The 16,178-nt window shown below is 46.2% G+C and overlaps 1 protein-coding gene across 3 annotated transcripts in view; it reads right to left on the bottom strand.

The window, feature by feature from the left end:
• Positions 1 to 16,178, bottom strand: part of AGO2 (argonaute RISC catalytic component 2) — a 111,454-nt gene that overhangs the window by 43,677 nt on the left and 51,599 nt on the right. For all 3 annotated transcript variants that reach the window (XM_048212432.2, XM_057307939.1, XM_057307938.1), the window contains exons 2-3: positions 15,888 to 16,083; positions 999 to 1,119 (exon numbers count right to left, since the gene is read on the bottom strand). In XM_048212432.2, coding sequence (XP_048068389.1) covers positions 999 to 1,119; positions 15,888 to 16,083 — 317 coding nt within the window. The remainder of the gene's footprint in view (positions 1 to 998; positions 1,120 to 15,887; positions 16,084 to 16,178) is intronic.

Raw genomic sequence — 16,178 nt, forward strand, 5'->3', positions numbered from 1 at the left:
CGGGATCCCCGGAGACCAGCTGGTAAGGAGCCCTTATCGCCGCGCGGCCTTCCTTGGCCGTAACGTACTCGACCATTATCAGAGCACCGCCAAGTCCGAGCGGCACCACAAGGCGCCCAAACCACCCAGTCTCCTGGCGATTCAGACGAGTGCAAGGAGCTTAGTCATGTTAAGATTATCAAAAAACGGAAAAGCAAAATATTTAAAGGCCAAGGAGGGTCTGCATCTTGCCGGCCAGCAGTGTGAGACTGTGAGCACCGAGCTACACTCCTTCCGAGGGACCCAGGGGCTTAAGAAGTTAATTGGGTAGGTCGCTCTCAAAGGGCATCAACTCCCTGCTCTCACTGGGACAGTTAAGTTACTTGTTTCTCTGCTGTGTTTTTTGTTTTTAAAGTCTGTGTGAAGATTATTTCTGAGTTGAGTTTTGCTCTTCTCCTGTTAATAAACAATACCCATTACCACCCTGGATCAGCTCATTTGTTGGAAGATGTGCCAAGTGACAACTTCTTAGGCAGAACTTGTATTCCTCTAAAGCCACGATGACAAAAACAGTAAGAAAAGGCGACATTTTAATACAAGCACTATCTGCAGTGGTTAATGGATCAGTGATGACCATTCATGGGAACACCGGCTCCGGCTGGACCTCTGCTGGATTGCACGGCCACCATCACACACATCCCAGCCCTGCAAACGTGCTCCTCCATAGGTCTTTACCGTCCCACCGCGTGACCTGGGCTCTGGTCTGACGGCGGTGTGCGGCACGGGTGCCCTGCGTGTGCAGCACATGCGTGTAGTTCCGAGCAGCTCTGTCTGTCTCTGAACCTGGCCAACGCCCCGCCCCAACGCAGGAGAGCACAACACGTGGAAAGTAGTTTCTACGGATCTCAGGATGGCGCACACAGCAACCGGCCGCTCTTTCGTCCCAGGTGATTTACTTTGTGCCAACACGTTTGAATTTCACTTCATTGCACATCGTCTGATCCAAACGCAACCCTTACCTTATCCCTCCCGATCGGAAGGGGCATCGCTGTGTAGAGATTCTTTCTTCCATCAAACACTGGTTTCCGATCCCCAAAGATCTGTGTTTTAAAGTGCTGGACCATATGTTCCACTATTTCCCTGAAAAGGACAGAATTCAAGCAAAATGTCAATAAAATCAGAGAAATGACACGCAAGGACAACATTCTTCTAACACCGGTTTATGAGCAATTTTGGAAAACCTATGGCTCCTCTCAGTGAGACAACTTTCAGTGTTCATCTATAAGGACTCAAACCAGAACATTCAGTGGGCTGACGCTTGCTCAGTCAGTCAGTCGGACACGGGAGAGCTCCCCCCACGCCGGGCGCCGTGCAGACTACATCCAGCGGACAGCACACGCACCCAGGACTTCCTGGGGTCCCTGTTCCCAAAGCTGGAGATGGGATGCCATGCGCCCTGCCGGGTGACTCTGCGGGACCTCTCAGCAGAGCAGATACCACCCCTCCCTGGTCGACACTGGGTGCTGGCTCAGCTGTGGCCTTGCTCTGGTCACTGTAAAGTCCGAAGATGTGACCCATGCCCAGGCTTTCCTGGGCTCTGTGTGACTGGCTTGGCCTCTTGTGCTGCTGTGATCTGCTGTAAGCATGCACCCTGGGTGCTGTTGCCCCTTCAGTCTGAGCTCCAGAACCCTAACGCCGACTCAAAGCCCAGGGGCAGCCTGACCCAGCCGGGACGCTCAGATGACCTCCAGGGCCATGAGCACGGAACAGGACCTTTGTTATGACAGGCACTCTGATGCTGGTACTCCGTGTTCCCCGGGCATCACAGCAGCAGAACGCCAATGAACACACAGAAACCGTTCTGTTGCAGGGTTCCATAAGCAGACTAGACCTGTGCCCTCCCCCACCCACTGTGCCTGCCTGTCCACAGCTCAGCAGAGAGGTGTGCAGACACACATTCTGAATGGCCAGAGACAGGTCAACTATCCCGCTGGCGCAAGGCTCAGGGAAAAGCGATGCCCACCCCCCCCACCCTCTCTGCAGGTTTGCTCCAAGACAGCCCCAGTTGGCACCTGTCAGCATTTTGGGGTGGCTTTGAGGCATTCTGATTTAGCTCCCCAAATACTTGACTCTTCTTACACACAATGCCTCATAAAATACAGACAGGAAAGACTATGACACCTGCCTGGCCCGCCAAAGGTCCCCAGTGAGGGAAAAATGCAAAGGATGGATAGCGAAGGGACTGGGACAGGCTCCCAATCTCAGTCACTGTCAGCAGCTCATGGGATGTGGGAGCGAGGGAGATGCACTCCGGCAGCAGAGCAAGTGGGGCGAGGGGAGGGACAGGACATCTGAGAGACTGACCCCAGCAGGGGAGATCTGAGCTCAGCTTCATTCTAAGGCTCTTGCTCTGGGGTAGAGCTTTGGTGATCCTGCAGGAAGCAAGAACTCATTCCATTCCTTTGCCAGAATATGAGGACAGCTGGCCTACAAAGTCTTTCCGTATTCAAACCAGCTTTGCCCAGTCGACCTTCAACTGTACTAGTCACGCCAGAGGAGTTGCAGGCGTGCAGCCGATCCTGCCCAAACACCCACTGCCTAAGAGATCCTCTGGGCATCATCTTCTCTGACGGCTCCACCAAGAACGCATCAGGCCTCTGCCGCCACGTGGGGACCACAGCCCGGGCAGGTGAAGACCCAACGGCAGCCGGGGTGGCTCCAACCTCCGGCTCTGCCGTCCCTGACCAGCGGCCACGGTGCGGTCTCTTTGGCGTCTCCACACACTGCTCTGGGCCACCATCGGAGAGCGGCTGTCTCTAGACCACTGCTCTCCAAGCTTCAAAGATCCCATCTTCTTGGTCAAGACGTCACTGTCCACTCAAGCTCCAGACAGCTCTACTGGAGAGTTCTGGCCACAGCCGAACAGCGAATCATCCAACTGAGCAAATTTATTCTGGACGGAGTAGAGGAGCATGGGCTGGTCTCCCTTACAGACACGGGTGAGGAAAGCACAGCTGGTCCTGGGACGGTGCAAGGGTGGGGGCACCAACCCCCGCACAGAACTTCTGATCCTCCCAAACCTTAACTACTAGTAGCCCACTACTGACCGACACCGGCATCGGAGGCCATCAGCACGCATTCTGTGTACTGTACGTATCGTACACTGTATTCTTACAATAAAGCAAGCTGGAGAAAAGAAAACGTTATGAAGAAAATCACAGGGAAAAGAAAATACATTGACTCTCAGTACTGTATTCATTGAAAAAAATCCACATAAAAGCGGACATGCGCAGTTCAAGCCGTGTTGTTCAAGGGTCCACTGTATTAACAAACTGAGCCCAGCAACTCAGGAAAACTGACACCGTGTCCAAACGCTGGGCGGATACGAGCAATGGAAGGTTGGACTTAACGTGACAAAAGTAACCGGCACAGAACATATTACAGACGTCACGTAAAATCCACAGCTGCAACACTGCTGGAAGAGAGCACAGGAGAAAAATCTTTAATGACCCTCAGGACAGACAAAGATTTCTTAGAACACAAACAGTATGAACTGCAAAATAAATAAATAAATAAAAATTCAAACACATCATCAAAATTAAAACTTTTACTCTTTAAAAGCTACAGTTACAAAAAGGAAAAGACAAGACACTGGGAGTCAATCTTCGAGAAACACACATACATGTCTGACAGAGGACAGGCACGCATGATGTTTTAAAAATTCTCGTAACTGAGTAAGACACACACGTAAACTTTAAACAACGGGAAAAGGATAAGAACAGACACACTGGAAAAGAAGCTACAGGAATGGCCAATAAGCACGTGGAAAGACACTCCTCCTTGGTCATTAGGAAAATGCTCACAAAACTACGAGGAGACCCCAGCATGCACCCGCCAGCTCTGGCTGACATCACGAGGACTGACCAGACCAGGTCGGTGAAGGCCAGGGGGCACAAGGGATCACAGGGTGCTGCTGTGAAGGACAACAGTACAGCCATTCTACGGGGGAGAAGCTGGCCGTCTCTTATAAAGGTCAGTGTGTATTCACCACGCCATCTGGTAATACCCAATAGTTACAGAAGAGAAATGAAAACACAGAACTACACCAACACTTGTATGCAAACATCCGTAACAGTCCCAACCTGGAAACAACTCATATGTCCGTCAACTGGTGAACAGACCAATTAGGGCACAAGTTTACAATGGGACACTTATTCCACGTGTGGACTGCTAGGACGTGCAACACGGTGGCTGCATCTCAGGAAGGAGGCCGCCACAGAACGGGCCACATGGAGGACTCCATTTGTGGGAGACTCTCTCAAAGGCAAACATGAATCCTTAACAGAAGGCACCTGAGTGGCAGCTCTGGACAGGGCACGGGGAACTAGCTGCAAAGGGGCAGGAAAGAGCTTGCGGGAGTCAGAATGTTCCACACCTTCACTGAGGTGCTTGTTACATGTGCATACACATTTTTTTTTTAAGCTCGTTAACTATAAACTAAAAATGGATGCATTTTGTTGTGATTATATCTCAATAAATTTGATTTATACTTTAAAAATCATATGTAGAAAAAAATTTTAATTATGATTATCTCAAAGATGTAGGAAAAAGCATTTACTAAAATTCAACACCGTTCACATTTTTCTTTTTCTTAAGTTAGCAAACTAGGACCAGATGGACATGTCCTTTATCTGGTCGAGCTCTCCCTCCGAGATTCACAATAAAACGAAGATGCTGCTTTTGCTGCTCGCGTCCCAAGCTGGGCTGCAGACCACGGGCACACAGAAGGGTAAGAACGGGAGAAGGATCGTAAAGAGGAAAAACTACCACCACTGTGGACATTAGGGCTGTATTTGTTGAAAACCCAGACGAACCTGCAGAAAAGCTCAGAGTCCTTGCCTTCGTATCTGTGTAATCCCAGGGCCCAGCGCATCACGGATATGCCACGAACAAACGCACACATTTCCCCCCAGTACGAAGTCTTTATTTGTTTTTTTACTCACTCACTCACCCACTCATTCATTCATTTGTTCGCGCTCTCAGGTGGGTGGTGAGGCAGGAGAGGAGCTGGTGGGCAGGTCAAAGAAACCCAGGAAGCCTGGTTTCATGCAAGGAGGGAAGGGACTGGTATCCAGTATTCGCAGCACTGAGCTGGAGGCCACGCCACTCGTCTCCATGAACGCTTCCTACCCTAAGTTGAATCCAACGGTTGGCATGACAGTTCCACTCACGTACCAAACAGGAGCCACAGCCTACGCGCTCAGGAACTGCCAGCCCCTGGCAGAATGCGGCACACAGCTGGGGCTCGGTGCATTTCGGTGGAGGAAGGAAGCCGTTCACTCCTTCCAGGAAGGAGTCACCCCGATGTACTACAAAGTAGCCCTGCTCGGGTGACCTGTCATCTAGAACCCTGGCCACCACACGGACCGAGAGAAGACACCAGTCATCAGCCGTGTTCTGCTCCCATGCCTCCGTGGCTGACGCTCACGGCAAGGAAGGTGCTGTCACCGTGCACAATCTTGTGCAAAACATAAAGAGGGACCACACCACTTAACTTCTAGGACAGGTGCCCACTAACTGTAAAACACGGCGGCCCCTTCCCATCACGAACACTGACCAGCTCCCCATGACTGGCCAGTGACTCACTGACCTTCCTTCCTTCCTGTTTCTTGGTCTCTCTCTGTTTTAATGGTGGTAATAAAGTAACATAAAACTTGCCATTTCAGGGCAACCCTCTCGGGTCTCCTCCCTCTTGGGGAGCTCAATAAACTTTGCTTTGCTGCCCACAAAAAAACAAAAAACAAAAAAACCAAAAACAAACCAAAAAGCAACCTGCCATTTCCATCACTGTTCCGCATGTGGCTCGGCGGCATGAGGCACATTCACACCGTGTGCACCGCACCGTGGTCCCCGTCCAGGACCACCTCTGCTCCTGCGGGGAAGGCCCGCACCCACGACACACTAGCCCCCTAGGGACTGGACCTGACCAGCTGCTCCTTAGCAACTGCTGGCAGACTTCTGAGAGGAACTCCCTGGGGACGTGTGACCTGCTGGGTCCCTGTGTTTTGTTCTTCCTTCTGACTGTGTTTGATCCTGGACAAACAGCTTCACCCCACATACAACTCCGGATACGCTCCTGACTTCACTCGAAAGGTGACGGCCCCCAAAGACTCTGTGCTCACTCTGCAGACCCCACAAGAACACGGCTGCCGGCCACGTCACACGACAACGCCCTCGGCGCTCAGCAGCCGCAGGGGGGCGCCGTCATCTCCGTTTATGCCTGAGGACGCGGAGACCCGCGGCCACGTGCTACTGAGCGGCAGCGGCAAGACACACTCCGGTGGTAAGCGAGACATGCGGCTGATCCAAACAGGCCGGCATGCCCCCTATTTGCTTCGTTGGCCCTTTTGCCACAATTCTGGGCAAGTTTTCTCTTTAAAAAAAAAAAAATGCAGTCTTGGGGAGCCTGGGTGGCTCAGTTGGTTAAGCATCCGACTCCTGATTTCGGCTCAAGTCATGATCAGGGTGGTGGGATCGAGCCCCTCACTCAGTGGGGAGCCTGCTTAAGATTCTCTCTCTGCCTCTCCCCCTGCCCCTCCCCGCTCACGTCCGCATGCTCACTCTCTCCCTCTAAATAAATATGCAGTCATTTCTTAATTCCTAACTACACAGGTCTTACATTACCACATCTTCACTGTCAACTTCAAATACAGGTAATGCTGACAAGTCTGCCTAGACCACGTCCTCATCTCAATCCTCTTCTCAGAAGCGATTTGATCATTTTCAAAACTATGCATTTACAAAAATATGTAGGTACATAAAAAGCAATACAGTGTATCATTCTTTTTCAAATGTATGGCATCAAACCCATGGTTTTGGACCTTGCTGTTTTCCCTCTAGGTGTCTTTGAGACCTTCCCTTGTCACTAGATACAAAGTGGTCATCAAGTCTAGAAAGAAGAGATATTATTGTATCATGTACCATAACTCATATTAACAAACCACTTATGACCTAGTTGCCTGTTTCCAGGCTTGATGTGCACGCTGCAAAGCTCCGGCTCGTTGTTGTCCACAGCCGCCCCGCACCGCACCGCACCGCACAGAAGGTTACTCAACCATCCCTACTGACTGACTCAAGGATGGTTTCTCTTTTTTTTCCATCATAGTATCAGACATCCTTGTACGTCTCTCTTTGGGATAAATACTTAGAAGTAAAGGACATACATACTACTTTAATTTTAACATATGTACTGTTCTAAAAAGTCTTGACCAATGGACAATCCCTCCAGTGGGCAGCACCCAAAGCAAACAGCAGGCTGCAAACACAGCCCGGCCACCGTACTTCCCACCCTCCTGCCACCCCCACCCCCACCCACTCCCAGGACACAGAGCCGTCACTTCTGCAGTGTTCTCCTAGGACCACTTGACAGAGCTCGAGAGGAACAAGCAGCGCAGGACCGTCGAAAGCAAGGAGCATGCCTTCTTTTTGTAGGCCATCCTGTGCTCTGAGCAGAGTGCTGCTACTTTTGACCCACTGCAACGGTTTCCTAGGGCTGGTGGCAAGGCCCACACAACCTGGACCAGCACTGTGCTCTGGCTACCCTGTGGGACCATCTCCGTAGCCACAATGATAGTGGAAGTAGGAGAGGTACCTTGCCTTATACTGAAGCCCTCCTCCAGCAGCCATTCGGTGAACAATGATGGATGGTATGGCCAGATCGAGGGCACACTAGGCGAGGGCTCACAGTGACGCATCATATAGTACATGGATGGCTTTGCACAAGGCTTCAGGGTTACACTCATTAAACATCTACCGTGTGCACTGCACCAGATTGTGGGAACTCAGAATTAAGACACTGTCCTTGCTGTAACAGAGACTGTAGTGTGGAAGGAGAGCTAGGTGAAGAGATGGGGTGTTAAGGACTGTCTTGCTGGTCACTCCCAGGGGACAGAGCACACCATGAGCTCTGTGCTCTTCTTCTGTCTTCCTGTCCTACCCGGAGCCTCCCTCCAGCAGCACAGACTCCGAGTATCAGCAGTTACTAGCTGGATGCTCTTCCCCACTAGGGCCACGGACCATGTCTCTCTTGCCCACACTGCACCCCCAGCGGCACACTACCACCTCCTGAGTGGAGGGCTCATACATGTAGCTGGCCGTGATGCTAGCAAAGTTGCAAGAGGGAGGGATGAAGCGGAAGTGCAGCATGTGGGTTTTGGCAACAGGAAAACTTTACTTCCAACATTTTTCTATGCTATTTTGATGGGTAACAATTTTGAGATTGGACCTTAGCCAAAGTCCATCAGGAGTAATAGTAAAAGAAAGAATCCCGAAGGCTCACACATTTAACAAGGCTGCAATTCTCAGGTTGACTCAAAACCCAGAGGAGAAGCACGGCATGCTAGTAAGTGGGCTGGCCTTGGCCACAAAAATGCAGCTCAAACCCCATCTTTATTACTTTCTGTTTGACTTGAGGGAATTTCCAAACATTGGGTAACTTTAGAACCTTGTAGATGTAACTACAACAAGGATGTGGCAATACAGTCAGGTAAAGACATCAAATTTGAATCACCAGCAGCCTTTTTCTGTTGCCAGATGACAAAGCCTTAGTCATGTTTCCTTCCTGGTGGGAAAAAAACCACCACCATCACCACCACCACCACCAACAACAACAAACTATCTTGTACAACGGGGTGATGGCGTAGTAAGAGCCCATCATACCAATAAAAAACCCAGAAAATGTGCGTGCTTCTCCGGGCCCTTGCCCCACCTCTAAGAGTGTATTTAAATCACAGACCCACACAGTGTTTGCCTCAGGAAAACGCAGCAACAGACACGGCCATTCACAGACAGTCTCAAAGCGTTTAAGAATGGAAGACCGTCCGTCAGGAAAGCTGTTGAAACCAGTTGTGCCCAAAGTTTTTCTTCAGAAACACATGTTTTTAGTAAGCACATATTTTAAAGGTTCTCATGCGAAGAACTCATGGATCAAAGGGCATATACTATTTTTATTTTACTATTTATACCAAATCACCCACTAAAGAGCCTGGACTGGGATGCTGGGCTGGCTCAGTTGCTAGAGCATTCCACTCTCAATCTCAGCGTTATGAGTTCAAGCCCTACACTGGGCATGGAGCCTACTTAAAAAAAATAAAAATAAAGAGCCTGGACCAGTGTATATTGGTCACACTGAGCAAATCCAATTGTTTAGTTTTTTTTTTTTTAAGATAGAAGCTTTTTAAATTTTAAATTCAATTAGCCAACAGATAGTACATTCATTAGTTTCAGATGTAGTGTTCAATGATTCATTAGTTGTGTATAACACCCAGCGCTCATCACATCACGTGCCCTCCTTAATGCCCATCCCCCAGTCACCCCATCCCCCCATCCACCTCCCCTTCTGCAACCCTCAGTTTGCTTCCCAGAGTCAAGCGTTTCTCATGGTTTGTCTCCCTCTCTGATTTCTTTCCAATCAGTTTTCCCTCCCTTCCCCCATGATCCTCTGTGCTGCTTCTTATGTTACACGCGTGAGTGAAACCATATAATTGTCTTTCTTTGACTGACTTATTTCACTTAGTGTATTACCCTCCAGTTCCATCCACGTCGATGTACATCTAAGATTTCATCCATTCTGACGGCTAAGTAATGTCCATTGTATATATGAACCACATCTTTATCTTCATCTGCTGAAGGACATCTCGGTTCCTTCCACAGTTTGGCTAATGTGGACGTTGCTGCTATGAACATTGGGGTGCAGGTGCCCTTTTGTTTCCCCACATCTGTATCTTTGGGGTAAATACCCAGTCCAACAGTTTAGTTTTATAAATAAGGGAACTGAATCCCCAAACATTCTTTCTCTTAAGAAGACTGTAATCGGGAAAAAAAATATTACAGCAAAGAGCACTTCATAAGGCACCAGCACAAACTGGGCAACCAATCTGAGTTCTCAAACTGCAACTGAGAATTCTGTTTCGGACCACGACAAAGTAATTAGTATTGGACTTATCCTTTCACCTTAACTACAAAACTAGAGAAAATATGAGACAGCTATTTTTGGCATTGAAAAACAGGCAGCTTAAGCCTATGATTATTGAGGCAAGGGAAACACATGAGGTAAGCCGTGCATCTGCTCTGCTGGGGAGCATTTCCAAACCACAACACGGGGGGCAGGGGGAGGAGCACCAGAGGGCAGCAGTCTCGTCGCACTGAGGAGATAGTGAGCAGAGTATGGTATGGGTCTGCAGAAGAGGTAGGAATTTGTGGGGCAAGGTACCAGAGAACACAGCAAAAGCCAGACTCCCTCAATGTAACATACATAATGTTCAACAACAAAAATTTACTACGTGTGTAAATAAGCCAAAAGGGTGATATTAGTAACCTAAGGAAAAACCTGTTGATAGAAACAGATCCCGAAATGAGCCACATGTGGTAATTAGCAGACAAGGACTGCTATAAGACATATGCTATTGCTCTAAGTACATTAAAGGTCATTAAGAAAAATATGGGAACAATGAGCAAACAGATGGGGAGTCTCAGCAGAAAATGTAAACTATGAAAAAGAACCAAATGCAAAATCTACAACTGAAAAGTACAGTATCTGAATGAAAAACAATTATTAGACGATTACCACAGAAGACTGGGTACAACGACAACAACAAAAAGTGGAGGGGATAAAGCAATCTTGAAGACGAATCAATACGGATTATCCAAACCAAAAAAAGGGAGGGGAAAAGACACTTTTAAAAATCACAGGCTCGACGACCTGAAGACAATATAAAAATGACCTAACATACACATAATTGCAAACTCTAACATAGAGGAGAAAATGGGGCAGAAAAAATATTTTAAGAAATGATAGCCAGCATCTCACCCAAATGTCATGAAAGATAATCAGCATACAAATCCAGAAAAACTCTAATGAACACGGAGAAGGAAAAATACAAAGAAAATCACACTTAGGCACGTCAGAGTCAAACTGCTGAAAAGCAAAATTAAAACAGAAAATATTCAGAGGAAAAATGATAAATTACATACAGGTGAAGTACAATAAGAAAATAAACTGAACATTCATCAGAAATGATGACTCAAAGGTGATATGATGACGACTTTAAGGTGTTGAGGGAAAAACGTAAATTTAGAATTCTACATCCAGCAAAAATCTCTCTCAAAAATAAGAAGGAAATAAACACATTTGTAGATTTCAAAAAGGTGCTAGAAGAAATCATAATGGGCAGACTTGCACAACGAGAACGGCTAAAGGATATTCTTCAGGCTGAAAGGAAATGATGCCAGGTGGAAATACACGTCAGCAGGGAACTAGGAATGGTTCATATCTGGGGAAACAGACCATTTTCTTAATTTCTTTAAAGTAACAGCATTGTACCATGGAATTTATAATGTATATGTAAGTGAAACACACGAATAATAGTAAAAGGACAGGTGGGTAAACGGAATTACACTACTATAAAACTCTTATATTTTATATGAAGGTCCAGTATTAACTGTGCTAAGTCACAGCTGCACACTGAAGTCCGTAAAGCAGTCACTTAAAAAGCAAAAAGAGGTAAAGTTACAAACTAGCAGAGGGAATAAATGGAATAAAGAACATCTGAGAGCCCAAAAGGAGAAGGGAAAAGAGAAACACGAATAAAAAACAGATACAGGAATTTTAAAAAACAGCAAGATGGTAGACTTCAACCACAGATAATTAAATTTAAATTTATAAAATATTTAAGCAAATCGAACATACACATTAAAATCCAGAAATAAAGTAAGTCCCTGTGATACGATATCTACGAGGGACACACACACAGGCTGACAGTACAAGTGCGTACAAAGATATACACCAGCTAAACAGTAAGCTTAAGAATGGCTGAGACTGTATTAATAATCTGCAGAAAAGGCTTTTTATTTTTTATTTTATTTTTTTAAAGATTTTATTTACTTATTTGACAGAGAGAGACAGCCAGCGAGAGAGGGAACACAAGCAGGGGGAGTGGGAGAGGGAGAAGCAGGCATCCCACTGAGCAGGGAGCCCGATGTGGGGCTCGATCCCAGGACCCTGGGATCATGACCTGTGCCGAAGGCAGACACTTAACGACTGAGCCACCCAGGCGCCCCCAGAAAAGGCTTTTTAAACAAGAAGAGTTACAAAACATGGAGAACACTTCCTAGTGATAAAGGGGTCAATTCGTCATAGAAGACAAAGAATTATAAAGGTGTATATCTAGTAACAGAGCTTTGAAACACATAAAATAAAAACAGTACTGAAGGGAGAAACAGACAAACCCACATCACGGCAGGACAGAAACAATGAGAATGGGTGTAAAGGGTTAAAACAATACTATCAACCAACCCCACCCACTCTTCGGAACCCCCACGTCCACCAAACCCAGGATACACTCTCTTCAAGTGTCTGAACAGATTTAAAAAAACAAGATAAATCACATGCTTAGCCATAAAATAAGTTCCAATAAATTTCAAAAGACTGAAATCTTACAGAGTATGTTCTCTAAACATAAAGGAATTAAATTAGCAATCAATGACGAGAGGATATCAAAAAGAAAATCCCCAAAGAGTTAAAATTTGAACGCACTTCCAAAAACAAACCAAAAAAAAAAAAAAAAAAAAAAAAAAAAACCCCATGGATTAAAGAAGAATTCACAAGGAAAATGAGAAAATATTTTGAATGAAAATTAAAATGTATCAGAACTTGTGGGCTGTAGCTAAAACCAGCAGAGGGAAATCTACAGCCTTCAACAAATGGACTAGAAAAGAAGGAAGGTTTAAATTTGATGATCTAACCTCAAAATGAATAGGGTAATAAAGATCAGAGAAAAGAAAACGCATGGGGGGAATGAACAAAAGAGAAAAATCAACAAAGTAAAAAGCTGTTTCTATGAAAGGAAGAATGTAACTGACCAACCCCTAGCAAGGCTGATCAAGGCAGAGAGAAGACACAAGCTGGGCTCGCACTACAGGTCCCACAGGCAGTAAAGGGGCATTACGAACAGTTTCTGGCCCGTCCGCTCAACGACTCAGATGAACCGGACTCCTTGAAAGATGCAAACTATCAAACTGACACAAAAAGAGACAGAACATTCTGAACAGGCCGATATGTGTTAGAGCAATTAAATGGTATGAAGAAAACTCCGGGTCCAAGTGATTTCAATGACAAATTCAGTCACGCATCTCCTACTTTCCTCTCTCAGAATCTGGAGGAGGAAGGAGCACCGCCAGCACGCGTGACCAGGTCACACACCCCTGCTATCAAAACCTAAGAAGAGAAGTACAGATCAATGGCTCTCAGGAGTAGAGACACAAAAATTGACAACAAAATGCTAACAAATTAAATCCGGCAATATATAAAAATAACCGATCATGACTAAAGATGTGGGTAAAATAATACATGACGCCGCTCAGAAATTCCAGCTAATTTAACATAAAATCAATGGAACACATCTCACTAACAGGAGGTAGGAAGGGGCGCCTGGGTGGTTCAGCTGGTTGATCATCCAACTTTTGGTTTTGGCTCAGAATCCCCTCAGCCTGATAAAGGGTCTCCAGGAAAATCCTACAACTAATAGAATATTTTATAGGTGAAGGAATGAATGATTCCCCCGTAAGAGCGGAAACAAGGCAAGGATGTCTGTTTTCACCACATATATTCAACGTTATTTATACTGGATTTCTTAGCCACTGCAATGAAGCAAGTAAAAAATAAATAAAATGTGTTAGAATCTGGAAAGAAATAAAACAATCTTTGTTAAAAAATAATGAAAAACTCTTTAACATCTTTCAAGTGCACAACGAAATGGTTTTAGTATAATCACAGGGTTGTCCCCCTAGAGCACCACAGTCACTCCAAAAAGAAACTCCATGCTCGTTAGCAGTCACTCCCTCCTGAAAATTTTCCCTCCCAATGAAATTTTAAAATACGATTTATAATAACACCAAAGAACATAACACACTTAAGAGTAAATAAAATGAAAGACCTCTATATGTTGAAAAATATAGTAAGTTCTGCAAGAAATTAAAGCAGACCTAATCAATGGAGAGAGCAGCTATATGTTTGGACCAGAAGATTCAACAGCATCCACTTTCCCCAAACTCATCTGTAGTTTCAAAACCACTGCAATAAAACATTCCAGGGCACTTTCCGGTAGCAATGAAAATCAACTGATTCACCCCCGCCCCCAAAGGTGCACGGGTAAGTCAATGGGGAAAGAAAAGTCTTCTCAACAGACCCTTATCTCCTAGCACACACAAACACTAATCCAAGATGGATCACAGGGCTAGATCAATACATAGGCCGGGAGCACCTGGATGGCTCAGTCGGTTAAGCCACAAACTCTTGGTTTCGGCCCAGGTCATGATCTCACATATCGAGATCCAGCTCCGTGTCAGGCCCTGAGCTCAACTCAGAGTCTGCTTGAGATTCTGTCTCTGCCCCCTCCTACCTCCACACACTCGCGCTCTCTCTCTCTCAAATAAATAAAATCTTTAAGAAAATATGTGTATAGGCCCTAACTGTAATTCTGCTTAAAAAAATACCTTGTACCCTTCAGACAGACAAAGATTTCCTGGAGAGAACACACAATAACCATTTTCAAAACTTTATAGATTGCATGTCAACAAAACTATAAAAATCTGCTCATTAAGAGACACCACTTAGAAAGTGAAATGGCAGGCCTCAAACCAGGTGAAGACATCCCAAATATAGACTTGCACCTCAAATATATTACAAACTCCTACAAATCAGTAACAAAGAGACAGGGAAGAGGCTTAGACAGGGAAGAGGCTTAGACAGATACTTCATGTGAGGGGCGCCTGGGCAGCTCAGTCGGTTAAGCATCTGCCTCCAGCTCAAGTCATGATCCCAGGGTCCTGGGATTGAATCTCGCATCAGGCTCCCTGCTCGGCAGGGAGTCTGCTTGTCCCTCTGCCCCCCCTCCCCTGCTCAGGTTCCCTCTCTCTCTCTCTCAAATAAATAAATAAATAATAATCTTTAAAAAAAACTAATACTATGTGTCATGATACTACGTGACGTGTAAATATAACAGAATTACAGATATAAGCACAGGAAAAGGTGCTCAACTTGCTAGCTATCAGGACATGAAAATTAAAACCACAAAGAGAAACCACTGAAACAGCAAAAATCACCAAGGCTGACCCTCCCACATGCTGGGAAGGACCTCACCCCTCACGGCGACCACTCTGGACAACTACCTGGCGGTTTCTCATGCAGCGAAACCTATACCTCCCCTATGATCCAGCAATTTCACTCCTGAGTTTGTATCTAAGAGAAATGAAAATGTATGTCCGCAAAAAACACTTGAACAACAATGTCATGGCAGCTTTGTTCATGATGGCAAAGCCTAGACAGCCCAAGCATCCAAAAGCATATGAATAAATTATGAAATATTCATATCATGAAATATTCCTCAGCAATAAAAATAAAAAGCTATTAATACACACAACGATACCAGTCAATCTCAAACCATCATGCCGAGTCGAAGGAGCAGGTGGGGGAAGACAATCTCACAGGCTACACGACTTCTCTGTGTCCCGTCCCCACCTACCCCCCAGCAGCGAACAAATCCAGGGTGACACAGATCAGAGCACTGGCCTCAGGGCTGGGGCTGGGACTGACGGAGGGGCATGAGGCAACGCTGTAAGCTGAGGGGCATGCATGCGTATGTGTCAAAACTCACGAGGCTATACACTTAACAACCGTATCAAGATACAACGGAATACGCAAAACGTTTTTCAAAAAGTAACCACAACAGAAACCTCCCAGGGAAGGACCTGCTGGGAATGGAAGGGCTGATTAGTTTAAGACGGTGGGTTTGTGTGCATAGATTATCCACGTAAATCAATCAAGATCAATAAAGGATGAAACGAAAGAATACCTGTTAACTCTCCGTGGGCATTTCTCTGGCTTGATATCCAATTCATAATGATAGATGTCAATTTTTGGAATGTCCATTTCAAAGAAGTTGGCCTGTAACTTGATTGTTCTCCCAGAGGTCCCGAAGTCGGGTCTAGGCGGAGGCTTGAAGGCATATCCTTGGATGGGTGGTGGTGGCGGCGCTGGGGGTGCGAGCACTGGAACGGCCAAGAGAACGCCCGTTACACAGGGAAACAGCGGCTTTCCTAGTTCACACTCGTGTGCCTCCTCTGGTGTGCGACCAGCCCTTCCC

This window comes from Ursus arctos, unplaced genomic scaffold (assembly GCF_023065955.2).
Source record: "Ursus arctos isolate Adak ecotype North America unplaced genomic scaffold, UrsArc2.0 scaffold_6, whole genome shotgun sequence".
NCBI lineage: Eukaryota > Metazoa > Chordata > Mammalia > Carnivora > Ursidae > Ursus > Ursus arctos.